This window comes from Mauremys mutica, chromosome 6 (assembly GCF_020497125.1).
Source record: "Mauremys mutica isolate MM-2020 ecotype Southern chromosome 6, ASM2049712v1, whole genome shotgun sequence".
NCBI lineage: Eukaryota > Metazoa > Chordata > Testudines > Geoemydidae > Mauremys > Mauremys mutica.
In genome coordinates, this window is record NC_059077.1 from 59,949 (window position 1) to 87,100 (window position 27,152).

General features: G+C 43.5%; 1 protein-coding gene across 1 annotated transcript in view; it reads right to left on the bottom strand.

Annotated features, from left to right (window-relative positions):
- The window catches only part of ARHGEF39 (Rho guanine nucleotide exchange factor 39), a 69,861-nt gene that overhangs the window by 19,224 nt on the left and 23,485 nt on the right, over positions 1-27,152 (bottom strand). The window contains exons 2-6 of the mRNA XM_045022428.1: positions 25,247-25,432; positions 16,345-16,439; positions 14,904-15,024; positions 5,302-5,420; positions 2,598-2,668 (exon numbers count right to left, since the gene is read on the bottom strand). Coding sequence (XP_044878363.1) covers positions 2,598-2,668; positions 5,302-5,420; positions 14,904-15,024; positions 16,345-16,439; positions 25,247-25,384 — 544 coding nt within the window. The 5' untranslated portion in view covers positions 25,385-25,432. The remainder of the gene's footprint in view (positions 1-2,597; positions 2,669-5,301; positions 5,421-14,903; positions 15,025-16,344; positions 16,440-25,246; positions 25,433-27,152) is intronic.

The following is a 27,152-nucleotide window of genomic DNA, read 5'->3' on the forward strand; positions in this document are numbered from 1 at the left end:
AGTCACTGCTTCCCAGGATAGAGTCCCCCATCCCGTAAGTATACACTATATTCTTTGTTCCTACACGTATACATTTACATGTAGCCACATTGTTTGCTTGCGGCCAGTTTACCAAGTGATCTAGATCACTCTGTCCTCTTGATTATATACCACTCCCCAAATTTGTGTGCTACCTGCAAACTTTATCAGGGTTGATTTTGTTTTCTTACATGTCATTGATAATTATGTTAAATAGCATAGGGTCAAGAACTGAGGCCTGCAGGGCCCCATTGGAAACAATAATGGCTGCCCATTTACAGTTACACTTTAAGACCTATCAGTCAGTTTTTAATCCATTTAATGTGTGCAATGTTAATTTTTTACCATTCTGTTTTTTTAATCAAAATGTCATATGGTACCAACTCAAACACCTTACAGATATCTAAGTATATTATGTCAACACTATTCTCTTGCATCCGAAGAAGTGGGTATTCACCCACGAAAGCTCATGCTGCAAAACGTCTGTTAGTCTATAAGGTGCCACAGGATTCTTTGCTGCTTTTACTATTCTCTTTATCAACCAAACTTGTAATCTCATAAAAAAGACATCAAGTTAGTTTGACAGGATCTATTTTCTATAAACCTATGTTGATTTACATTTATTATATTACCCTCCTTTAGTTCTTTATTTTTTGAGTCCCACATCAGCTGTTCCATTATCTTGCCAAGGATCAATGTCCGGCTGGCCATCCCGCTTTTTACCCTTTTTAAAACCTGGCATGACATTTGCTCTCTTCCAGTCTTCTAGAACTTGAGTCCAGTCCCCTGCCTTCACTAGCAGGACCAATTTTTGCCCCAGATCCCTAAGTGGCCTCCTCAAGGATTGAACTCACAACCCTGGGTTTAGCAGGCCAATACTCAAACCACTCCCCCTGAGGGACAGCTCAGTGGTTTGAGCATTGGCTTGCTAAACCCAGGGTTGTGAGTTCAATCCTTAAGGGGGCCACTTCGGGATCTGGGGCAAAAATTGGTCCCCCTAGCGAAGGCAGGGGGCTGGACTCGATGACCTTTCAAGGTCCCTTCCAGTTCTAGGAGATTGGTATATCTTCAATTATTACCTTTTATTATTACCTTTTAACTTCTCCAGTGTTCCAAGATTTATTGAAAATCAACATTAATGGTCCAGCAAGCTCCTCAGCCAACTCTTTTACAACTCTTGGACACAAATTATCTGGTCCTACTGATTTAAAAATATCTAACTTTAGTAGCTTCAGTTTAACATCCTCCAGATATACTAGTGAAATGGAAAGAGTGTTATCACCATATGGTGGAACTATATCATCTGTTTTTTCCCCAAATACAGAACAGAAATATTTATTAATCCCTCTACCTTTTCTGTGTTGTTATTGATAATTCTACCATTTCCATCTGATAATGGACCAATACCATTTCAGGATTCTTTTTGTCCCCAATATATTTTAAAACTCCTTATTGTCCTTCACTTTCCTAGCCATAGATTTCTCCTTGTGTCCTTTGGTGCCATTATCAATTTTTTACTAAACTTCTGATATATATTCCTTACTATCAACTTGTCTATTCTTCCATTTGTTATATATAACTTTTTTGTAGCTGCCTTCAATGCCTCTCTAAACTATGTTTGTTTTTTAACCAGCATAGCTTTCTTCCTCAACTGTGTTTTTTTGGGGCATCTAATAAGATGTTATTAAATGATTCCCAATGAGCATTCACATTTTTCTGATTAAATTCTTCATCACAGATAATTTGGCTCATGACTATTTTCAGTTTTTTTAAATTGGTCCTATTAGAGAGAGAGAGAGAGAGAGAGAGAGAGAGAGAGAATGAATATGTATAGAAACTGGTCTGGACTTTATTCAGCTTGCATATTATAAACACAATTAAATCATGATCACTTGCATCTAAGCTACATTAATTTTTAGTTCTGTGATCAGTTCTTTATCTGAAGGACAAGACCTAATATAGAATTCGCTTGTGTTGGCTGCCACACTTTTTGAATTAGGAAATCATTTATAATGTTTAGAAATCCCAAGGGTGTTTTAAGACTAGCAGCATGAGACCCCAAGCATGTTACTCAAATTGAAGTCCCCCATTATATCAGTTTTTTTTCTCTACATATTGTAAATTGGTGCATAAGGAGGTGGTCATACTGTTCCCTCGTGTGATTGGTGGTCTGTAGCAGATATCAGCTAATACCCTAGTCTTGTGCTTTATCTGTTAGGACATTGATCCATAAGCATTCAAGATTATTTTCTTCTTAGTTATCAGTGACTTGGAAACAGGTAATGCCATTTTTGACAGAGTGCCACTCACCTTCCCCTTTTGCCCACTCGATCCTTCCTAAATAGGTTATAACCACTGATTTTAACATTCCAACTGTGCTACTAATCCCATCAGGTTTCAGGAAGTTGGGATGTTTGGTCGGGTGGGGGGTAAAGGGGGGAAGAGAGAGAAGGAGGAAACAAATAGTAATCTACTAGAGTTCATCACCGAAAAGGGTTTGAAGTCAGAGAGATTATTAAAATCTGATCATTGTTAGCAAAGGAAATAATCCAGAACAAGGTTTGGAATCTACATCATACTTGCAAGGTACTGGAACTCCACACTATCCGGGCTGGTGTTCTCCATCAGGTCTCTGAACAAGTGCTTGTATCTAAGACAGATGGGATAAAGTTACATTTCACGTACAGTCACCATCAGCAGAATCTCTTACTGTTGATAATACAAGGGATGAGAAAGATCCAGCCTTTGGAAAGGGAGGACTAATCAGTCAGAGTCTTGAAGCACTTCCCCTCCTTCAAGACAGTCAGTTCCCCCTTCTTCTCCCCACATACACCATTTTTCTCCTGACCCATGTAGACCAGGAACTTGGTAAGATTCAAAACGGGATTTGACACATACATAACAAAAATATCAATTATCCTAATAATAATTGCAGTAACTCCTCACCTAAAGTCGTCCCAGTTAACATTGTTACGTCACTGGTCAGTTAGGGAACATGCTCATTTAAAGTTTGGCAATGCTCCCTTATAATGTTGTTTGGCAGCTGCCTGCTTTGACCACTGCTTGCAGGATTCTCTCGAAGAGCAGTCCCTCCTTGTGGGGATTAGAACCGGAGGGGCCAGCAGCCCCCCCGCATCATCTCCCCTAAATTCCCTGTAAGATATGTGGCTCAGCAGCCGCCCAGCAGCAGTTCAGCTGTCCCTCTGCCCTCTGCCTTGGAACTGCTCCCAGGAGCTTCCTGCTTGCTGGGGGAGAGGTAAGAAGGGTGCTGATAACAGGCTGTTCCCCTGCTCCTGCCCCCACACTCAATACCCCCTCTCCACAAAGCGGAGAAGGGGGACAGGGCTCAGGGACAGAAAGGCAGGAGCTTGCTGGAAGCTATTGCTTCCTGTCTGAACTGGCTGATCTGCTTAAAAGGGCAATGTACTTGAAGTGGGGTCAGTGTACTTAAAGGGGCAATGCATGTCTCTCTCTCTCTCATGCACGCCCCCCCTCCCCCAGCACTTTGGAAAGTCAGCACCTGTGCAGCCGTGCATGTGCTGTCAGGAGGAGGGAGTGGTGCGCTCCAGCTGGATAGCGTGGGCTCATCATCATGTTCAGTTTTTGCAGGGAAGTATTTGCAGCTACTGCCCTGTATCTATTGTGTTTCCTCCCTCCTGGCTCAATCCATGCTGCCTTGTAGAGTGTGAGGCTACATTAACAACAGCATATTAACCCTTGAGGGCTCAGCCAAGTGCTAGTTCGTCATTTAGCAGCAAGGCATTCCCTGGGAAATATTCCACCCTCTTACTCCACCATCTCAACCAAGCTTCACAATCATTCATTGCTATGTACAATATTAAACTGTTTGTTTAAAATTGTTTAGAACGTATACTGTATGTGTATATAATGTCTTTTGTCTGGGGAAAAAATTTCCCTGGAACCTAACCCCCCCATTTACATTCATTCTTATGGGGAAATTGGATTTGCTTAACATCATTTTGCATAAAGTCGCATTTTTCAGGAACATAACTACAACATTAAGTGAGGAGTTACTGTAGTGATAAACATTTCAAAAGGAATAATAATCATCACACTTCAGGTCTTAAACCAATCTCCAACTAGTAGAGGACAAGATCCAATGTGGTGGGCAAATTATCCAGCCTCTGCATACTACAGATGAAGTATCTGACAGTGGCCTCTGTCGAAAACAAGTTACTGGAGTAGATGGACCTCAGATCTGACCCAGACTGTCAATTCCTATGTTCCTACATCTCATGTCTACAGCCACCACCATGGTCCAGGAGACTAAAGTGTTATGGAGTCCCTCTCCCTGACTGAGGGATGCCCTGACAAGTGAAATGCCCTCTCCATCAGATGTTTTTACTTACTTATCAGCATCAAAGGAACTATAAATGTACTACTCAAACTGGAGTCTCAGCAAAGACCCTACATCTGGACCTCCCCATGGCTCCCCCAAGCTAAATTAGCCTCCAAACCGCCACATGCAAACAACCTTCTTCCTGCACATCAGGATGGCTGCTCTTAAAGGAAAGCCCTAAGCAGAATAGACCTGGATTACTGTGGCAGATATCAAATAAGAGGAAAGGGTACAGCCTCTGATCAACCACAGAAGGTTCTATGGCTCTCCCGTGCCTCCATCGCCTCCTAAAACCATGCAGGTGCAAAAAGGGAGATACAGAATGTCCCGGAGACAGCAACCCATATAAAGAGTGGGCAGACACAGAACCTATAAAACGGCACCACTTCTGCCGGTGTGAACCAACTTGGTGCGAACCAACTTCAGCCAATTTTTTCTTGTCCAGCTGCCAAGTCTCAGTCAGATGCTGGAAAGACAGAGACCCTACCTACTCAAATCTGGATTAAATGAGATTAGAGCCAGCAGTCACAGCAACCAGTAATCCAACTATCTCCCCTCGAAATTTGGCATACCCAGTTAAGGAGTCCTGCAGCATCCCATATCGGAGACCCTCTGGCAAGGCACCACCACAATCTGAGAATTGCTCAGGGGGCAAGAGTTTATGCCATTGAATGTCTTTCCAAAATCTGGAGAGACCTCAGACAGCTGCCTACCTCCTTGTATCCCCACCACACACACACCTTGGAATCTGTGTGGACTGCAATGGAATGTTCTGACTTGGGGTCACTACTGCCACTCTACCTCTGTCCACCAGCAACAAACTACAGTTCCATGGGGTCCCCTCTCTTCACCTCTAATTCCTAGCACCTAGTGCTAATCTTGGTGCTAAAATGACATCTGAAGGCTCAAGGCTGCTTCCTTACTGATGGAGCCTCTGCAGTGGCAGAGGGAGTAGATCCTCCAACTGCCATCCCAGGAACTCAGGTCGAGACTCTTGAAGCTTCTTAAACCGGCAAAATGCCTTATTCTTCTTCACTTGCTCCTGTGTGTGACCAAGCAAAGATGAAACATAGGTCTGAAGTACCAGAAAGAAGCAGTATATTTTAGTAGTTTGAGCAGGAGCCCTAGAAAAGAACATTTACTTACCCTACAGTAACTGGGTTCTTCAAGCTGTTGGGAGCCACAGATTACATTACAGGTGTTCATGGACCTTACGCATGTGAGACAATTTGTTGTGGCTAGCAGTGTCCATTCGGATGGCACAGGCCCCCTTCTGCCCCCTCCCATATGAAGAAAGAAAGGGTAGGGTTCCCATGACCCTCCCTTGCAATCCAACGCCTGGATTACTGAGTGATCTGTCCTGAGTTTGGGTCTATTCAATATCGTCATAAATGAGTTAGCTAATGGGATAGAGAATATACTTATAAAGCTTGTGGATGATACTAAACTTGTGGAGGGGGTTTGCAAGCACTTTGGAGGACAGGATTAGAATTCAAAATGCTCTAGACAAACTGGAGAAATGGTCTGAAATAAACAAGATAAAATTTAATATGGATTAAGTCGGGATATGATAAAGGCCTTTAAAAACATGACTGGTGTAAAGAAAGTAGATAAGGAAGTGTTATTTACTCGTTCTCAAAACACAAAAACCAGGGGTCACCAAATGAAATTAATAGGCAGCAGGTTTAAACAAATAAAATGAAGTATTTCTTCATACAACTCACAGTCAACCTGTGGAACTCTTTGCCAGGGGATGTTATGAAGGCCAAGACTGGATGATAGGTCCGTCAGTGGCTATTAGCCAGGATGGGCGGGATGGTGTCCCTAGCCTCTGTTTGCCAGAAGCTGGGAATGGGCGACGGGATGGATCACTTGATTACCTGTTCTGTTCATTCCCTCTGGGGCACCTGGCATTGGCCACTGTTGGAAGACAGGATACTGGACTAGATGGACCTTTGGTCTGACTCAATATGGCCATTCATATGTTCTAAGAAAAAGTGCACAGTACTACATTTAGGAAGGAATAATCAACTGCACAAATACAAAATGGGAAGTAACTACCTAGGAAGAAGTACTGCAGAAAAGGATCTGGGATTATAGTGGATCACAAACTAAATACGAGTCAACAATGTAAAAATATTGCCCCCACAAAAAAGGTGCATATCATTGTGCGCTGATAAGGTCTCAATCGGGAGTACTGTGTCCAGTTCTGGGCACTACACCTCAGGAAAGATGTGGATAAATTGGAGAAAATCTAGAGGAGAGCAACAAAGGTCTAGAAAATATGACTGATAAGGAAAGATTGAAAAAAAATGGGTTTATTTAGTTTGGAGAAGAGAAGACTCGGGAGGAAATGATTATAGTAGTCAAGTACATGAAAGGCTGTTGTAAAGAAGAGCATGATAAAATTGTTCTCCTTAACCACTGAGGACAGGACTAGAAGTAATGGGCTTAAATTGGAGCAAAGGATATTTAGGTTAGAAATTAGGAAAAACTTTTTAAATGTAAGGATAGTTAAGCACTAGAACAAATTACCTAGGAAGGTTGTGGAATCTTTGTCATTGTCTAATCTGTCAGGTATGGTGTAGATAATATTTTGTCCTGCCTCAGTGCAGGGGACTGAATAGATGACCTGTCGCGGTCTCTTCCAGTCCTACATTTCTATGTTATCACCACGCTGATACCCTGCAGTGCAGCTGATTTCAGGATCAGGTGGAAAGCCTAGAGCAAGAGACAGAAGGCAGAAAGGATCACAAAAGGGAGGGGGAAGACAGAGCACGATCTCAAACATATTATGTTGGGATCCTCACTGGTACAGCGATGATACTTCAGTGGTGATACTTGACCATTAAGGTCTGGTGTCATAGCAACAATCCTTCTGCTACAGCCATGATGATGGTAAAACGTTCTTTTCTCTCCTCTCTCCAAAAAGTTTTTTTAAAGACCCGCAAAAGACAATGAGTAGAATAAGTCATCCTCATTATTCTTACAACTAATTAGGCCATATTTTCAACACACCAATTGTAGTTAATTGATTTCTGCTCTTCTTTTACACCAGACATACTCTTAACACAGTACTTGAGCATTATCAGTAGACTCTTCGTTTAAATTAATTCAGTCTGTCTCCCTCTCATATCTTTTCTTAAAGAGTTTTATACAACAGATCATTATAACAATTCATAAACCTTTACCTACTTTTCATTGGTTAGGCTAACAATTAATGTAGGCTTGCTAGGCCTCAATTATTATAACAAATGGGACACTTTTCACTAGAATGGAGGGGTGAGGATTCCCAAGGAGTACAAAATTGTTTTAGACAATTTCAAGTGAGTGTAGGTAGATCAATCCGTCCTCTTGTGCAATAATAAAGCTCTCAAAGGGCACGTTCTCATTTGCGGCTTGTACCTCTTGGGGGATACCCAAATCCTGAAGCCACAATTCTCTCTGCATGTTCACTGCAGGGGTTGTGGACCCGGCCATGATATCCAAGGCATCCACTGTTGTCTGCAAGACCATTTTGGCCAGCAGTTGCCCTTCCTGTGTTATGTGTTTTAGCTCCTCTCTGCTCTCATGAGCAAGCTTAGCCACAAAGGATGTCATGCTGTCCCTAGTCAAATCATATTTGCCCAGTAAGACCTGGTAGTTGGCCACCCTCAACTGAAGTAAAGCCAATGAGTACAGTTCTCTTGCAAAAAGATCTACCGTAAATGTTTGGGATATTTGTGTTTGGGTATGCTCTTGATAGAACTTGACTTCTCTTGAACATGCAAGACAACTAGGGGCCAGGGTTGGCATGGGTATAAAAGTACTCAAACCTCCAGGGGGTAACTTGTAGGTACCATTTCTCAATTAGTTTCGATGTTCGTGTTATAATGACTGGTGTCTACCACAGAGTTCTCGCTGGATCTAGGAGCCCTTCATTTACGGGAAGGGTGGGCAGGGCCAACAGAAAATGTCAAATAACTTGTGGGATTTTTCAGAGATGACTGCAGTCTCTTTCGCCAAGATCTCAGAAATCTGTGCAAGGAACTCCTGAAAAGCCTTGAAATCATCCAGTGTCAGGTCTACCGTCTCATCCAGCAAAGATAAAGAACGATCCTTAGGAACTGACAAAGGATATTGGCACACTTCTGAATCTTGCTCCTTTTGGTGCTCCAGTGAGAGATCTTGCTAGGAAAGCCTCTTGAGTAAGTGGATCTTCTCCTCCTCCATGATGACAGGCACCAGCTCGAGGCTTGTGAAGGTAAGCCCCAATAGGGCCATGGTGGCATCCTGTATGTGTATCAGTGGCCAATGGGTTGCTGGCTGGATCAGTGGTTGAGCTCTGTAGAAGTCCTCGGGTTTCTCAGTGGCAGCCCTCATGGAACTTAGAGGGGAGCTAAGTTCCCTCTAAGCCCCATGCATCACGCATCACCTCCATATTGGTGCACACAACAAAATTAATTCTGCACATGGATGCAAAAAATTAAAGGGAACACTGGAGGGGAAACAAGAAAAAAGTGTGCTCTGGGGATGGAGAGGAATGGTACACCTCCTCCATAGGCAATGCTGTTGGTAGAGTGCTGTCAGTACCAAGTTCTGTGTCAGTATTTGTGCATTCTGAGTCTGTTCTGCCAGAGCCAGAGTTGACATTGGCAGGGACACTGCTGGTACTGGACCCAGCGGAGCCTGCTGCATCACAGTCTGCTCCTTCTTGACAGTCATCAACATCATGCAGGACCTGGCCAGCTTGTTTCCCTAACATTTTCTTGTGCCTCTGAGAGAACACCAACCTCCTTCTCAAGCTCTTACTCCAGTGCTCAGAGAAACCGATTGTTGCACTCTGCTTTGACTTCCGAGGTATCAACTTTAGTGTCGAGACTGTTAGTGGTTTCAGTACTAGAGGAAATGCCAGTACCAATGTCAATGCCGGCACCAGGTCTTCTCTCAGCATCATTTTTCTCTGAGGAGATCTTCAGAGTTCCCTGCCTCCTTGACTGATTGCTGGACAACGTGGGCTTGAGCATTAGAAGGGCCTTTGCTCCAGAAAAACCTGGCTCTATCTGATCCAGGAGGTGTATCTTAGGACTTGACAGTCCTTGCGGAGAAAGATAGGCAGACCAAGCACTTGCTTAGGATATGGGATTCTCCTAAGCATAACACACACTTGCTGTGCCTATCATTTAGAGGAATTAGTCCAGAGCATGGGCAAGGCTTAAAAACATCTGCGTTTAAGAGTCCCACATTTTTAGTTCCTTGTACAGGGGAGTGTGTGTGGGAGGGTGGAGGGGAAGCAGGGAATGTACAGGGTGGTCTGAGCAGCAACATTTGATTCAAACAAGTAATAGAACAGATTACGGTGATAGGTTGTTCTGAGGATACTCAGAATCATAGAATCTCAGGGTTGCAAGGGACCTCAGGAGGTCATCTAGTCCAACCCCCTGCTCAAAGCAGGACCAAACCCAACTAAATCATCCCAGCCAGGGCTTTGTCAAGCCTGACCTTAAAAACCTCTAAGGAAAGAGATTCCACCACCTCCCTAGGTAACCCATTCCAGTTCTTCACCACCCTACTAGTGAAAAAGTTTTTCCTAATGTCCAACCTAAACCTCCCCCACTGCAACTTGAGACCATTACTCCTTGTTCTGTCATCTTCTACCACTGAGAACAGTCTAGATCCATCCTCTTTGGAACCCCCTTTCAGGTAGTTGAAAGCAGCTATCAAATCCCCCCTCACTCTTCTCTTTTGCAGGCTAAACAATCCCAGTTCCCTCAGCCTCTCCTCATAAGTCATGTGCTCCAGCCCCCTAATCATTTTTGTTGCCCTCCGCTGGACTCTCTCCAATTTATCCACATCCTTCTTGTAGTGTGGGGTCCAAAACTGGACACAGTACTCCAAATGAGGCCTCACCAGTGCTGAATAGAGGGGAATGATCACATCCCTCGATCTGCTGGAAATGCCCCTACTTATACAACCCAAAATGCCATTAGCTTTCTTGGCAACAAGGGCACACTGTTGACTCATATTCAGCTTTTCGTCCACCGTAACCCCTAGGTCCTTTTCTGCAGAACTGCTGCCCGGCCATTCGGTCCCTAGTCTGTAACAGTGCATGGGATTCTTCCGTCCTAAGTGCAGCACTCTGCACTTGTCCTTGTTGAACCTCATCATATTTCTTTTGGCCCAATCCTCTAATTTGTCTAGGTCCCTCTGTATCCTATCCCTACCCTTCAGTGTATCAACCACTCCTCCCAGTTTAGTGTCATCTGCAAACTTGCTAAGGGTGCAGTCCACACCATCCTCCAGATCGTTAATGAAGATATTGAACAAAACCGGCCCCAGCACCGATCCTTGGGGCACTCCACTTGATACCGGCTGCCAACTAGACATGGAACCATTGATCACTACCCGTTGAGCCTGACCATCTAGCCAGTTTTCTATCCACCTTACCGTCCATTCATCCAGCCCATACTTCTTTAACTTGCTGGCAAGAATACTGTGGGAGACTGTATCAAAAGCTTTGCTAAAGTCCAGAAATAGCACATCCACTGCTTTCCCCTCATCCACAGAGCTGGTTATCTCATCATAGAAGGCAATTAGGTTAGTCAGGCATGACTTGCCCTTGGTGAATCCATGCTGACTGTTCCTGATCACTTTCCCCTCCTTTAAGTGGTTCAGAATTGATTCCTTGAGGACGTGTTCCATGATTTTTCCAGGGACTGAGGTGAGACTGACTGGCCTGTAGTTCCCTGGATCTTCCTTCTTCCCTTTTTTAAAGATGGGCACTACATTAGCTTTTTTCCAGTCATCCGGGACCTCCCCCGATCGCCATGATTTTTCAAAGATAATGGCCAATGGCTCTGCAATCTCATCGGCCAACCCATTTAGCACCCTCGGATGCAGTGCATCCGGCCCCATGGACTTGTGCTCGTCCAGCTTTTCTAAATAGTCCCGAACTACTTCTTTCCCCACAGAGAGATGGTCACCTCCTCCCCACACCGTGCTGCAGAGTGCAACTGTCTGGGAGCTGACCTTGTCTGTGAAGACAGAGGCAAAAAAAGCATTGAGTACACTAGCTTTCTCCACATCCTCTGTTACTAGGTTCCCTCCCTCATTCAGCAAGGGGCCCACACTTTCCTTGACTTTCTTCTTGTTGCTAACATACCTGAAGAAACCCTTCTTGTTACTCCTAACATCTCCGGCTAGCTGCAACTCCAAGTGTGATTTGGCCTTCCTAATTTCACTCCTGCATGCCTGGGCAATACTTTTATACTCCTCCCTGGTTATTTGTCCAATCTTCCACTTCTTGTAAGCTGTTTTGTTGTGTTTAAGACAAGCAAGGATTTCACTATTAAGCCAAGCTGGTCACCTGCCATATTTACTTTTCTTCCTACACATTGGGATGGTTTGTTCCTGCAACTTCAATAAGGATTCTTTCAAATACAGCCAGCTTTCCTCGACTCCTTTCGAGGTGTTCAAGCCTGAGCTAAGGTGTAGTGGGTGAGACACCAGCTGGATTCCATCTCGCTGCCACAGTGGAAAGAAGGAACTGAGAGAGGATCATAAAATCAAAGAAGATTAGGGTTGGAAGAAACCTCAAGAGGTCATCCAGTGCAACCCCCTGCTCAAAGCAGGACCAACACCAACTAAATCATCCCAGCCAGGGCTTTGTCAAGCCCGGCCTTAAAAACCTCTAAGGATGGAGATTCCACCACCTCCCTAGCTAACCCATTCCAGTGCTTCACCACCCTCCTAGTGAAATAGTGTTTCCTAATATCCAACCTAGACCTCTCTCACTGCAACTTGAGACCACTGCTTCTTGTTCTGTCATCTGCCACCACTGAGAACAGCCTAGCTCCATCCTCTTTGGAACCCCTCTTCAGGTAGTTGAAGGCTGCTATCAAATCCCCCCTCACTCTTCTCTTCTGCAGACTAAATAAGCCCAGTTCCCTCAGCCTCTCCTCGTAAGTCATGTGCCCCAGCCCCCTTATCATTTTTGTTACCCTCCGTTGGACTCTCTCCAATTTATCCACATCCTTTCTGTAGTGGGGGGCCCAAAACTGGACGCGATACTCCAGATGTGGCCTCACCAGTGCCAAATACAGGGGAATAATCACTTCACTCGAACTACTGGCAAAGCTCCTACTAATGCAGCCCAAATATGCCGTTAGACTTCTTCGCAACAAGGGCACACTGCTGACTCATATCCAGCTTCTCATCCACTGTAATCCCCAGGTCTTTTTCTGTAGAATTGCTGCTTAGCTAGTCGGTCCCCAGCCTGCAGTAGTGCATGGGATTCTTCCATCCTAAATATAAGACTCTTCACTTGTCCTGGTTGAACCTCATCAGATTTATTTTGGCCTAATCCTCCAATTTGTCTAGGTCATTCTGGACCCTATCCCTACCCTCCAGCTCATCTACCTCTCCCACAGCTTAGTGTCACTTGCGAACTTGCTGAGGGTGCAATCCATCCCATCATCTAGATCATTAATGAAGATGTTGAACAAAACTGGCCCTAGGACAGACCCCTGGGGCACTCCACTTGATTCCAGCTGCCAACTAGACATTGAGTCATTGATCACTACCCATTGAGCCTGACGACGTAGCCAGCTTTCGATCCACCTTATAGTCCATTCATCCAATCCATACTTTTTTAACTTGCTGGCAAGAATACTGTGGGACACCATATCAAAAGCTTTGCTAAAGTCAAGGTACATCATGTCCATGTTTTCCCCATATGCACAGAGCCAGTTACCTCATCATAGAAGGCAATCAGGTTGGTTAGGTATGACTTGCCCTTGGTGAATCCATGTTGACTGTTCCTGATCACCTTCCTCTCCAAGTGCTTCAAAATGGATTATTTGAGGACATGCTCCATGATTTTTTCCAGGGACTGAGGTAAGGCTGATCGGTCTGTAGTTCCACAGATTCTCCTTCTTTCCTTTTTTAAACATGGGCACTATATATTTGCCTTTTTCCAATCGTCCAGGACCTCCCCACAATTGCCAAGAGTTTTCAAAGATAACGGCCAATGACTCTGCAATCATATCAGCCAACTCGGATGCATTAGATCCAGCCCCATGGACTTGTGCATGTCCAGCTTTTCTAAATAGTCCTTAACCTGTTCTTTCACGACTGACAGCTGCTCACCTCCTTCCCATACTGTACTGCCCAGTGCAGCAGTCTGGGAGCTGACCCTGCCTGTGACGACCAAGGCAAAAAAAAAGCATTTAGTGCTTCAGCTTTTTCCACATTGTGTGTCATTAGGTTGCCTCCTCTATTCAGTAAGGGTCCAGCACCCCCTTTTATGCCCTGTAAGAGCACAAAGAGTCACTGGGAACATCCACCACCCTGATGGACACTGCTAGTCAAAAATATCCAGTCCTGTGCATGAGACACATGTACACCTATAGTAGGATCCAGACTGACACATACCTGAAGAAGAACCAGAACTCCCAAGTCCTATCTAAACCCATCTGACACCAACTGATTTTATGACATTCAGCAAGCCACTTCTCCCTCTCCAAGCCACCATTTCCCAGTTTCAGAGAGGATAACTGTACTGACCCACCTCATAAATGTATGTGTGTACATGAGAAAGATAAACTAGTTCTTATAAACAAACACTTTTAAAAGTGTGTCTAAAGTAGATATAAGAATGAAGAGCTCATTAATTTTGGTGGCACTTATCACCAGCATAATATGATGTGGAGATGCAGCCTTGCATCATCTTATGGTGACAAGACTAAAGACAAGTGTATCTGAGAGATATTCCTATCCTCCAAGGAGGCCAACAGAGTGCATGTATGCATGCACCCAGAGGTGGGCAAAAGCACATCCTTAGTGCTTTCCACCGCAATGTCTCTGGGAGTTGGGAAATCTGCACTGATATTAAAATTTTAATAATTCAGAGGGACAAGGGGGTCCTTCTGAGGAAGACTTTTATCCTTCACGCAATTTTCCTAATTCTAGAATACAAGTCATTTAAAAGACATACTACGTGTTTTGAGCGGGACCTGGAAAGAATGGAAGGGAGGTCTTTTCCCCCTCTCCTATAGGAGAAGGTAGATTTGAGGAGGTGGCAAAGGAAAGATATCCTAGCTGGGAGTTTCCCTGTCACGGTTCTCTTGGTGCTTTACCCAGTAATGGGAAAGGCTAGTAGCTCTGCTAATTCTCCAGCCAAACACCAGCTCCTCCTTCCTAATGATCCCTTTTCAAATTCCCTTGCCTGGTGAGTTTGCACTGAGCCTACCAGAGGAGGAGCAGGAGCCAAAATTCCCCCAAACCAGAAGGGAAATTCTTGATTTTAGAAGAGGAAAAGCTGTACTCCCTTCATGATCCCGCTTTATTTAAATCTCTAGTTTTGGAAGCGTGAAGTGCTAAATAAGTACTGAATATTTCATCATGGGCTGGGGTGGGGGGATAGGGGGGCAACAGTTTGGAACAGGAAACAATTGGTCCCTCACTGCTATCTCTGGAATGAAAGAGGGGATATAGCAATGCCAAAAGAGTGGAATGACACAAGAAGAAGGGCAGAGGGGGCACTCACCTGCAGGGTTTTCTTAGCTTGCTCCAAGTTTTCAGCATAGTGGCCATAGAGCTCCAGCTTCTGACAGAAACCCTCCAATCCTAGCCCCAAGTGCCCTCTCTCCAAGTGAAGCAGCAGAATCCTGTGTGCAAGGACAGCAGCTCACTGAGAGGGCTACATGATAACCAAAATTGCCTTGGCTCCCTCTACTTCAAGCCCTGTTCTATCCATCATTTTGGGGTCTGTCACCCCTCTCACACCCAGAAATTAAATCCAGGATACATATTCAAGGGATCCAATGGGAACTAAACAGAATATTCTCTAAAACATTGGAAAGCTCACTTTCTAGGGTTTAAAAGAAAACTCTACCCAGCAAGTGATCAGCATGTGGGTAGGCATATGAATAGTTTAGTTTAATAATATAGTACCTTATATGCACAATAGCTTATGGCTAATATTAAAAAAAAATTAGAATCAACAACTCCAAAAAACAAATTTTAAACACACAAATTAAAATACAAAATTAGCCCTTCTCTAAAATTAGTTACACCTGTAAAATCACCACCCGTAAACTGATATAAGAAAAAAAAGTTTGAGGAGTACATTATTTCACTGAGATCAAAAGTAGCCTCTCTTTCACTTACTTTTTTTCTTATTTTTATGGCAGGTAAATAGGGGAACAGCCCAAATAACAAACATTTTCAGGACATAGCAAATATGCTAATTTCTGAGCTGATGTGGTAAAAAGCATCTGGGCCAGGAATGGAGACAAACTATATATTTCTCAGGTGGCAGTACAGGTTACAAGACAATAAACAGCATGATTAGTTTTCAACCTGGCTACACTGAGATGGACAAAGAATTATGTCTCTCAATACCAGCATATCTCCCTTCCAAATAGGCCATCTGTGTAGTATGGAAATGGAGGCCTATAAAGGCCCTCCCCTTAACAGACTGTTGCTTAAAATCAACGACCAAGTCCCAAATGAAGTGATCAGACAGCAAAGTGGAGTGCGGGACGCCATTGAGAGCAGGCATAGTAAAATGCGATGGGCCGCGCATATAGCGAGGCTCACTGACAATCAATGGACTGCAGCCTGTCGCTGAGTGGTACCCACAGGAACTGAAACAACCACTCGGCCGACCTCCAAAGAGATGGGAAGATTTTATCGTGAAAAAACATGGCCGCACATGGAGAAGGAAGGCCAGGATACAAGAAGAATGGAAGACGTGTTGTGATCGGCACAATCTATATGAGGGCTGAAGAACCGATTGATCGAGGTGATCAAGGTGTTTAAAATAGCCAAATATTTCTCATAGCTATGGACATTCTGGCTATCTGGATAGATGTGCACAGGTCAGCAGCTCCCTGGGCACATCTCCAAGCCCCACCAAGGTTAGTTATCTCCCACACACCCACTCTCCCACTCATGTGTGGTACTCCCTCAAGCCGGTCACTTACTGGCTGGTGCAATGTATGGATTCCAGGAGCCCGAAGATGCCTTCCCGCACAGCTGGCTGCAGTGTCCCTTTGGCCTTCAGAATTGTCACAAAATACTAACCAGGAAAGAAGTACACAGAAGGGTTATACCCCACAGTCTACACAGGGAAACAGCTACACTCAGCCTGCAGCAACACCAAGAAACTGCAGACACTCACTCCCTCCTTCCTCCTACCCCCCGCCCTCAACAGCAGTGAGAGCAAGCATAAGACAGCTCCTGCTCTACTGGCATCAAGAAGGCAAGGCTATTCCTCAATGACTGTTTTTCCCCCATCACCGTACACAAGTGATGAGCGCCCAAGGCAGCCCCACCACTACCCCCAGGAAAAGGTCAGCAACACTTAGGGCTTTATAGTCTCTTATTTTGTTTCACAGCAACATATGAGAATATTATCACCTTCCTTATAAACTTAGTTTATTCCTCACTGGACCATCAAACTTTCTGGGCCAACCCCCTCATACCAGCAACCGTGCAACTGCACTGGAGAACCCTGGCCAGCACAAATGTATTTGAAGTCACAGGTCTCAGAGCCATGAACAGAGGTAGACTGCAAACAGCTGGAGGGTTTTTTGGTTTAAGTATGTTAGGATTGTTTTTGTTCCTAAGTGGTAGAATTTTCAATAATAATGCAGAAAAGAAAGTGTTCAATAAGTTCTCCTGTTTTTTTATTTGGAAAAAAGCCAGATGATATAGTCTCATCATCATCTTTCTAGTTCAACAGTAAGTCAAGAGGATGTTAAACAGTAACAGCTACTAAAGTAAGATATTTTTAAAATCAGCAGGTCCAGATAGTTTGCATCAAAGAGTCCCAAAAGAACTGGTGTAGGAGCTATATGGACCATTAATATCAATTTTCTATAAGTCTTAGAATACTAGGGAAGTTACAGAGGGCTGGCAGAAAGCTAATGTTGTACCAATTTAAAAAAGGGTAAAGGGATGACCTAGGCAATTATAGGCGTGTCAGCCCAACATAGATTCCAGGAAAAGAAAAGCAATGGGTGATACAGGATTCGATTGATAAAGAATTAAAGGAATATAATTAATACTGGATTTAGGGACCCTGGTTTAAGTTTGGCTGATAAAGGTAAGGCAATCATAAAATCATAGACACATAGGACTAGAAGGGATCTCGATGGGTCATTTAATCCAGTCCCCTGCACTGAAGTCAGATTATCTAGACTGTCCAAACGGTATTTGTTTAATCTATTCTTAAAAACCTTTAATGACTACTCTAGCTAATTTGTTCCACTACTTAACTACCCTTACAGTTAGGAAGTTTTTCTTACTATCTAACCTAATCTCCCTTATTGCAATTTACGCCCATTATTTTTTGTCCTGTCCTCAATGGATAAGGAGAACAATTTTATTAAGCTCCATTTTATAACAGCCTTTCATGTACTTAAAGACTGTTATATGTTCCTCTTTAGTCTTCTCTTCTCCATACTAAACAAACCCATTTTTTTTTTCAATCTTTCCTCATCAGTCATATTTTCTAGACCTTTGTTGCTCTCCTCTGGACTTTCTCCAATCTGTACACATCTTTCCTGAAGTATGCTGCCCAGAACCGGACACAGTACTCCCAGTTAAGATCTTATCAGCGCTGAGTTGAGTGGGAGAATTAATTCTCATGTCTTGCTCACAACATTCCTGCTACTATATCTCAGGATGAGATTTACTTTTTTTGGCAACAGTATTACATTGTTGACTCATATTTAATTTGTGATTCACTATGACCCCAGATCCTTTTTGTACTACTGCTTCCTATGTAGTGATTTCCCATTTTGTATTTGTGCAATTGATTATTTCTTCCTAAATGTAGTACGGTGCACATTAGAATGGCCATACTGGGTCAGACCAAAGGTCCATCCAGCCCAATATCCTGTCTATCAAAAGTGACCAATGCCAGGTGCCCCAGAGGGAGTGAATCTAACAGGTAATGATCAAGTGATCTCTCTCCTGCCACCCATCTCCACCCTCTGACAGAGGCTAGGGACACCATTCCTTACCCATCCTGGCTAATAGCCATTAATGGACTTAACCTCCATAAATTCATCTAGCTCTCTTTTAAACCCTGTTATAGTCCTAGCCTTCACAACCTCCTCAGGCAAGGATTTCCACAGGTTGACTGTGCACTGTGTGAAGAAGAGAAGAGAGACTGCTGAACTTGAATTAATATGCAAATTAGATACAATTAACTTAGGTTTGAATAGAGACTGGGAATGGTTGGGTCATTACACTAATTGAATCTACTTCCCCATGTTAAAATAGCCTCACACCTTCTATGGGTCATCTCGATCATCACTTCAAAGGTTTTTTTCTCTCTCCTGCTGATGATAGCTCATCTCAATTGATTGGCCTCTTACAGTTGGTATGGCTACTCCCACCTTTTCATGTTCTCTGTATGTATAAATATCTTCTGTGTGTTTCAGTCTATGCATCCAATGAAGTGGGTTTAAGCCCATAAAAGCTTATGCTCAAATAAATTTTTTAGTCTCTAAGGTGCCACAACTACTCCTTTTTGTGTGAAGAAGAACTTTGTTTTATTTGTTATAAACCTGCCGCCTATTAATTTCATTTGGTAGCCCCTAGTTCTTATAGGAACAAATAAATAACTTTTCCTTATTCACTTTCTCCACATCACTCATGATTTTATATACCTCTATCACATCCCCCCCCTTAGTCTCCTCTTTTCCAAGCTGAAAAATCCTAGCCTCTTTAATCTCTCCTCATATGGGACCCTCTCCAAACCCCTAATCATTTTAGTTGCCCTTCTCTGAACCTTTTCTAATGCCAGTATATCTTTTTTGAGATGAGGAGACCACATCTGTACGCAGTATTCAAGATGTGGGAGTACCATGGATTTATATAATGGCAATAAGCTATTCTCCATCTTATTCTCTATCCCTTTTTGAATGATTCCTAACATCCTGTTTGCTTTTTCGACTGGCGCTGCACACTGCGTGGACATCTTCAGAGAACTACCCACAATGACTCCAAGATCTCTTTCCTGATTAGTTGTAGCTAAATTAGCGCCCATCATATTGTACATATAGTTGGGGTTATTTTTTCCAATGTGCATTACTTTACATTTATCCACATTAAATTTCATTTGCCATTTTGTTGCCCAGTCACTTAGTTTTGTGAGATCTTTTTGAAGTTCTTCACAGTCTGCTTTGGTCTTAACTATCTTGAGCAGTTTAGTATCATCTGCAAACTTTGCCACCTCACTGTTTACCCCTTTCTCCAGATCATTTATGAATAAATTGAATAGGACTGGTCCTAGGACTGACCCTTGGAGAACAGCACTAGTTACCCCTCTCCATTCTGAAAATTTACCATTTATTCCTACCCTTTGTGCCCTGTCTTTTAACCAGTTCTCAATCCATGAAAGGATCTTCCCTCTTATCCCATGACAACTTAATTTCAGGGCCGGCTCCAGACCCTAGCGCGCCAAGCACGTGCTTGGGGCGGCATGCAGCGGGGTGCGCTCTGCCGGTAGCCGGGAGGGCGGCAGGCGGCTCTGGTGTACCTGGAGCCGCGGGACCAGCGGACCCTCCGCAGGCATGTCTGCAGGAGGTCCATCGGAGCTGCGGGACAGGCGACCGCCAGAGCGCCCCCCGCGGCATGCCGCCGTGCTTGGGGCAGCGAAATTGCTAGAGCCGCCCCTGCTTAATTTACATAAGAGCCTTTGGTGAGGGACCTTGTCAAAGGCTTTCTGGAAATCTAAGTACACTATGTCCACTCGATCCCCCTTGTCCATATGGTTTGTTGACTCCTTCAAAGAACTCTAATAGATTAGTAAGACATGATTTCCCTTTACAGAATCCATGTTGACTTTTGCCCAACAATTTGTGTTCTTTTATGTGTATGAATTTTATTCTTTACTATTGTTTCAACTAATTTGCCCAGTACTGATGTTAGACTTACCGTCTGTAATTGCCGAGATCACCTTAGAGCCCCCCTTTTTAAATATTGCCGTTACATTAGCTATCTTCCCTTCATTGGGTACAGAAGCTGATTTAAAGGACAGGTTACAAACCCTAGTTAATAGTTCCGCAATTTCACATTTGAGTTCTTTCAGAACTCTTGGGTGAATGCCATCTGGTCCCGGTGACTTGTTACTGTTAAGTTTATCAATTAATTCCAAAACCTCCTCTAGTGACACTTCAGTCTGTGACAATTCCTCAGATTTGTCACCTACAAAGGACGGCTCAGGTTTGGGAATCTCCCTAACATCCTCAGCCGTGAAGACTGAAGCAAAGAATTCATTTAGTTTCTTCACAATGACTTTATTGTCTTTAAGTGTTCCTTTTGTATCTCAATCGTCCAGGGGCCCCACTGGTTGTTTAGCAGGCTTTCTGCTTCTGATGTACTTAAACATTTTGTTATTACCTTTTGAGTTTTGGGCACTTTTCCTTACTGAATTTCATCCTATTTATTTCAGATCATTTCCCCAGTTTGTCAAGGTCATTATTCTATTCTTGTCCTCCAAAATGCTTGTAACCCTCCCCTCTGCCACCCCCAGCTTGGTATTGTCTGTAAGTATTATAAGTGTACTCTTTATGCCATTATTCAACTTATTTATGAAAATATTGAATAGAACCAAACCCAGGACAGACCCCTGCGGGACCCCACTTGATATAACCTTTCAGTTTGACTGTGAATCATTGATAACTTCTGTGTACAGTTTTCCAACCAGTTGTGCACCCAGCTTATAGCAGGATTGTCTAGACAAGTGGCTTTCAGCCTTTCCAGACTACTGTACCCCTTTCAGGAGTCTGATTTGTCTTGCATACCCCAAGTTTCAACTCACTTAAAAACTACTTGTTTACAAAATCAGGCATAAAAATACAAAAGTGTCACACCACACTATTACTGAAAAATTGCTTACTGTCTAATTTTTACCATATAATTATAAAATAAATCAACTGGAATATAAATATTGTATTTCTATTTCAGTGTATAGAATATAGAGCCGTATAAACAAGTCATTGTCTCTGTGATATTTTAGTTTGTACTGACTTTGCTGGTGCTTTTTAATGTAGCCTGTTATAAAACTAAGCAAATATCTAGATGAGTTGATGTACCTCCTGGAAGACCTCTGCGTACCCCCAGGGGTATGCATATTCCTGGTGGAGAACCACTGGTCTAGGCTATATGTCCCTAGTTTGCTTATGACAAGGTCATGTGAAACAATATCAAAAGCCTTACTGAAGTTGAGATATGTCATATCTACTGCTTCCCCCTATCTTCAAGGCTTGTTACTCTGTCAAAGGAGGACATTAGGTTGGTTTTACATGGTTTGTTCTTGACAACGTAATGTAATAGACCTAGATTTCTGTAGGGCATTTGACTTGGTACCACACAATATTCTGATTAAGAAGACAGAATGATAAATGGGTTTACAGTGGGTTTGGGGGGGTCACAAGTGTAGGGCTGGCGTTAGGGGGTGACAAGCAGGGCAATTGCCCAGGGCCCCATGTGACAGGGGCCCTGCTGCCCAGGGCTTAAGCATGTAACTTAGCTTTGCGGGGGGCCCCTTGGCGTATAGCCCCAGGCAATTGCCCTGCTTGCCACCGCCTAATGCCGGCCCCAAGTATTATTAATAATTTACTTACTGATATTTAAAGTGGGGGGGTCCGCAATTTTTTCCAGTGTTAATGGGGGTGGTGGTCACAATTCATTTATTTTTAAGTCCAAAGGGGGTCGCCAGCACAAAAAGGTTGAAAAACACTGGTTTACAGAGTTCTAGTCCCACCCCAAGCCATAATCTTAACAAAAACTCAAAAAGGTACAACTTCAAATGATCTCAGCTGACTTCTTATCACTGGCTGTTCATCCAGACACTTCTTAAGCCTTTTGGCGCTCTGGCTGCCAGTGGAGGAATGCCAGATTCTTCCCTTCCTGGTGTCCCCTGACAAATGAAGTACTTAAACAGTCCTTGTTATCCTGCGTTTAAACCATCGTCCCAAACAGCTACAACTCACCCTGTGTGGGCTTCTATCTCCTCTGGGAGATTCTGGGAACCCCTTCCAGCTACCCCTGCCTAAGCTTTTGCTCCAAACAGTTCTGCCTCTCTAACCCCAGAGAGGGTCTTTTCCAGCCCTTCTCTTCCTATTTCCTCTTTATAGAACGTGCTCCTGGCCCTCCCCAGCTGGAACTGATAACTTCAATTTAATTAGCCCCAGGTGTACTCAAATAGCTAAACTGGACTCACAGAAGTAGCTATTTAGCCACAGGGGACTGGTCCCATTCCCTCCTAAATGGATCAGGCACACTATGACAGGCTTGATCATAGTCTATAAGTACCTACATGGGGAACACAGATTTGGTAATAGAAGACTCTTCAATCTAGTAGACAAAAGGTAAAACAATGGCTGGAAGTTGAAGCTAGACAAATTCAGACTGGGAGTAAGGGGCACATTTTTAGCAGTAGATGTAACCAACTATTGGAACAAATTACCAAGGATTGTGGTGGATTCTCTACCATCGGCATTTAAAATAAAATAAATAAATAAATCAAGATTTGATTTTCTAGATTTATTTTTTAAAAGAATTGCTCTAGTTTAAACAGATCCTAGTTCAGGGAAGTCCTATGGCCTGTGTTACAGAGGATATCAGAGATCATCAGGGTCCTTTCTGGCTTTATAATCTATCAATCTAGCCACAATGAAATCATACAAGCTTCAGGAAATTAAGCAAACACACTTCTCAGTCCCAAAGAAAGCGTACAGCTAGAGTTTGCCTCCTACTCTATGAAAAAGGCAGTCAGAATGCTGCTGTGTGACCACTGGTATGACCCCCAACCAAGACAGAAGAATGGGGGTATGACTCTACACCCCATATTCAACATAATAACATTATTACAATATGATTATGGCATAATTATGATGCATTTTGTACAAGATGGGTCATGTAAGATATAATTGGAAAAGTTATGATTTGCTGAATATGATTATTCTATCATTTTTCTATCCGAAGTTATGAATATTGACAATGTGTCTATATTTCACATGTAGTCACACCTGGGTGACACTCATTAGGCAAAATGCTTCCAGTCTAGATAGCTGGTTGTGAAGGGCCTATTCTAGGTAATAGGCCATTAGAAAGAACAATAGGCCTTAGGTGAGCCTTCCTGAGAATGCTCCAGGCAGCCTGTAAATAATGGCTGCTATGACTCAATAAGGTATGCAAGGGCATGTGACTAGGCCACATGACGCAGAACTCCATCATGGATACCAATGTTTTTTCCCCAAAAGGTTCCGGCCATATGCTAAAGCTATATAAGGCAGGGAGTGACATCATCAGTTGTTCTTCACTCCCACACAACTGAACACCTAAAATAAGCTCCAAAAGAAAAGGACTTGGAACCTGGGGTGGGGATTCCAAACTGCAAAACAAATGCAGCTTGTGCCTTGAGAATCTGCAAGCCTGCTTGTATCATCAGTCAGGGTAAGAGATTGTTAATTAAAATCCTAGCCTTCTAGTATGTTAAGCTTAGTTTGCGTTTTTGTTTATTTACTAGGTAATCTGCTTTGATCTGTTTGCTGTCACTTATAATCACTTAAAATCTATCCTTTTTGTGGCAGAGCTCTGACCTTGCTCCTGTGGGTCCTGCACTTCTAGGCAGTTTATGCTAGCCTCAGTGGCTCACTGTGACCCTCCACGTAGCCCGTCTCTCTCTAGGGCCAGAGTTACAGTCTACTGAGCCCTTTTCATCATAGGCCTGCAAGGAGGTTGGTGAGAGAACTCCCACAGTTTCTGTTCAGGCTCCTGTCCTGACAGGGACCTGACTTCCCCTTCCAGGAGATGTTCCTGTAGTGGTGGGTTGGGGGGAACCCGGGCCCGCCCTCTACTCCGGGTTCCAGCCCAGGGACTCTAATGGTAGCAGTTGTTGGCAGCCAACCTTTCACTGCCAGAGTTGCTACATTTCCCTGGGCCACTTCCCCACAGCTCTCCTGCTTCTCCCTTCTTCACCCTTACCTTAGGGCTCCTTTAACGATGTTTTAGGGTGTCTTCAGTAACCAGCCCTTCAGCCGCACTTCCTCTCCTCTGGCTCCCTCACTCCCCTGCCTGACTGGAGTGAGTCCTTTTTATAGTATCAGCAGGGCCTTAATTAGAGTCAGGTGGTCACATTAACTGAATGGCCTCACCTGACTCTTTACAGCTTAATTAGAGTCAGGTGTTCTCATTAGCCTAGAGCAGCCCCTGCTCTGGTCAGTCAGGGAACAGAAAACTGCTAATCCAGTGGCCAGTATATCTGCCTTCTGCTATTCTGCTGTACCCAACTGGCCTGGGTCTATCACATTTTGTAGTTAATAAACTTATTTTATGTTTTAATCTAAACCAGTAAGTTTGGAATGAAGTGCTTGGGAATCTTAGCTCAAGAGGTAGGAGGTGGCGTATTTCCTCTCCACATTGAGGGAGGGGCGAACTCTAGGAGGTTATGCTGTACAGTTCCGTGTGCAGTGCAAGATGGTATAATTTAGAGTTTATACTCCAGAAGGGGATGCGTGCCTGGGGAGCTGGGGGTTATCTTGGCTGTAGCCTCTGTATTGTTGATTCATGCAGTGGCTGGTCAGAAAGCCTGCATGAAACTGCAGCTGGGTCTGTCTCTACCTGTGTTAATAGCTGGTGGTATGGTGCTGGTGGTAGGACCAGGAGTGTGTCTGCAGCTTGTCACAGCAGCACAGTGTGAGAGGGAGCCCAGGCTGGAGAGTCAGAGGGCTCAGTGATACCCCAGTTCCAGGTGGCACCCAGGGGGGAACCCCTCACAGGAGGGATGGCAAAAGGGAACCTACTAGCCCTTGGACGCCCACACATCAGGGTGTCACTACATCATGAGGAAGCCCTGATACTCACTGTGGTAACCAAATCCAGCTGCTCCAGGTATTTCTGCTCCGTTTCCACCAGTTCCTTGGCTGTCCGGCTACGTTTCCTCTCCCAGCGGGCCCTCTGCTCTTCCACAGTGTTTACTGCAGCCACAGGCTGCAGTAGCATGATGCTTATGATTGATTCAAGAGTGGGGATGACAGCTGATCTCTTTCCCTGAAGTAATAAAAGCCATAAACACCTGTGATAAAAGTGCACCCTGGATAGTGGGATTTTGTGCACTGCTACTGTTTACCCTTTATTATGTAGGGAAAGGAAACAGAAAGGTTACTAACCAGTAAATGTTATTCTTTGAGAAATGCTTGTGTGAATTTATACTTGTGGGCTGTGACACCCACCAATGTCAAACTGCAGAACTGTGTTGAAAATGTGAAACAGGCAGAAAAAAAAGAGGTTACAAAAAGCAAAAAATGCAATAATGGGAATTTCAACTATCCTCATATTGACTGGGTACATCACCTCATGAACGGATACAGAGGTAAAAATTTTAAACACAGCTTGTTGGGATAGTTTGTCCTGGAACCCACAAGGGGACACAGGATCTGGTCCAAAAGGCAACTATAGCTAAATTGCTCCATAGCAACCATAAGGTAATTACATTTAACATCCTTGTAGAGGGGAAAAATACCAAAGAAACCCACCACAGTAGCATTTAACTTCTAAGTGGGGAACTACACTAAAATGAGGACGCTAGTTAAATGGAAAAGAAAAGGAACAGTCACAAGAGTGAAATGCCTGCAAACTGCATGGAAACTATTTTAAAACACCATAATAGAGGCTCAAACTAAACGTATACCCCAAATAAAAAAAAAAAGAGAGAACCAACAAAATCCCACCATAGTTAAACAGCAGAGTAAAAGGGGTGGTTAGAGGCAAAAAGGTATCCTTTTAAAAGTAGAAATTAAATCCTAGTGAGGAAAATACATTCTAGCGAATCAAGTATAAAAGTATAAGGTGGCAGACCAAGAAAGAATCAGAAGAGCAACTAGATAAGGACACAAACTAACAGCAAAAAATTTTAAGACCATCAGAAGTAGGAAGCCTTCCAATCAGTTGGGCCACTGGATGATCAAGGTGCTAAAGGAGCACTCAAGAAAGCCAAGGCATTGCAGAGAAGATGAATTAATTCTTTACATCAGTCTTCACTGGAGAGCATGTGGGAGAGATTCCCACACTGAGCCATTCCTTTTATGTGACAAATATAAGCAACTGTCCCAGAGTGAGGTGTCAATAGAGGTGGTTTTGCAACTAAATGATAAATTTAATTCTCGGCCTTCTGGCTAGAGAGGTGAAAACATTATCTAAGTTACCAAGACCAGATAGTGTTCAGAATTCTGAAGGAACTCAAATATGAAATTGCAGAACTTCTAACTGTGGTATGTAACCTATTGCTTAAATCAACCTCTGTACCAGATGACTGAAGAATAGATAATGCAATCCCAATTTTTAAAAAAGTCTCCAGAGGCGATCCTGGCAGTTACAGGCCTGTAAATTTAACTTCAGTACCAGCAAATTGGTTGAAACCAGAGTAAAGAACAGAATTTTCAGACACATAGATGAACATAATTTATTCGGAAGAGTCAACGTGGCTTTTGTAAAGGAAAATTATGTCTCACCAATCTATCAGAATTCTATATGGATGTCATGAGGGGGTTCTATGAGGGTGTGGATAAGGGTGATTCAGTTGATGTAGTATACTCGGACTTTCAGAAAGCCTTTAACAAAGTCCCACACCAAAGGCTCTTAAGGAAAGTAAGCATTTATGGGATAAGAGGGAAGGTTCTCACAGATCAGTCACCAGATAAAATATAGTAAACAAAGGGTAGGAATAAATGGTCAGTTTTCACAATGGAGAGAGGTAAGTAACGTGGTCCCC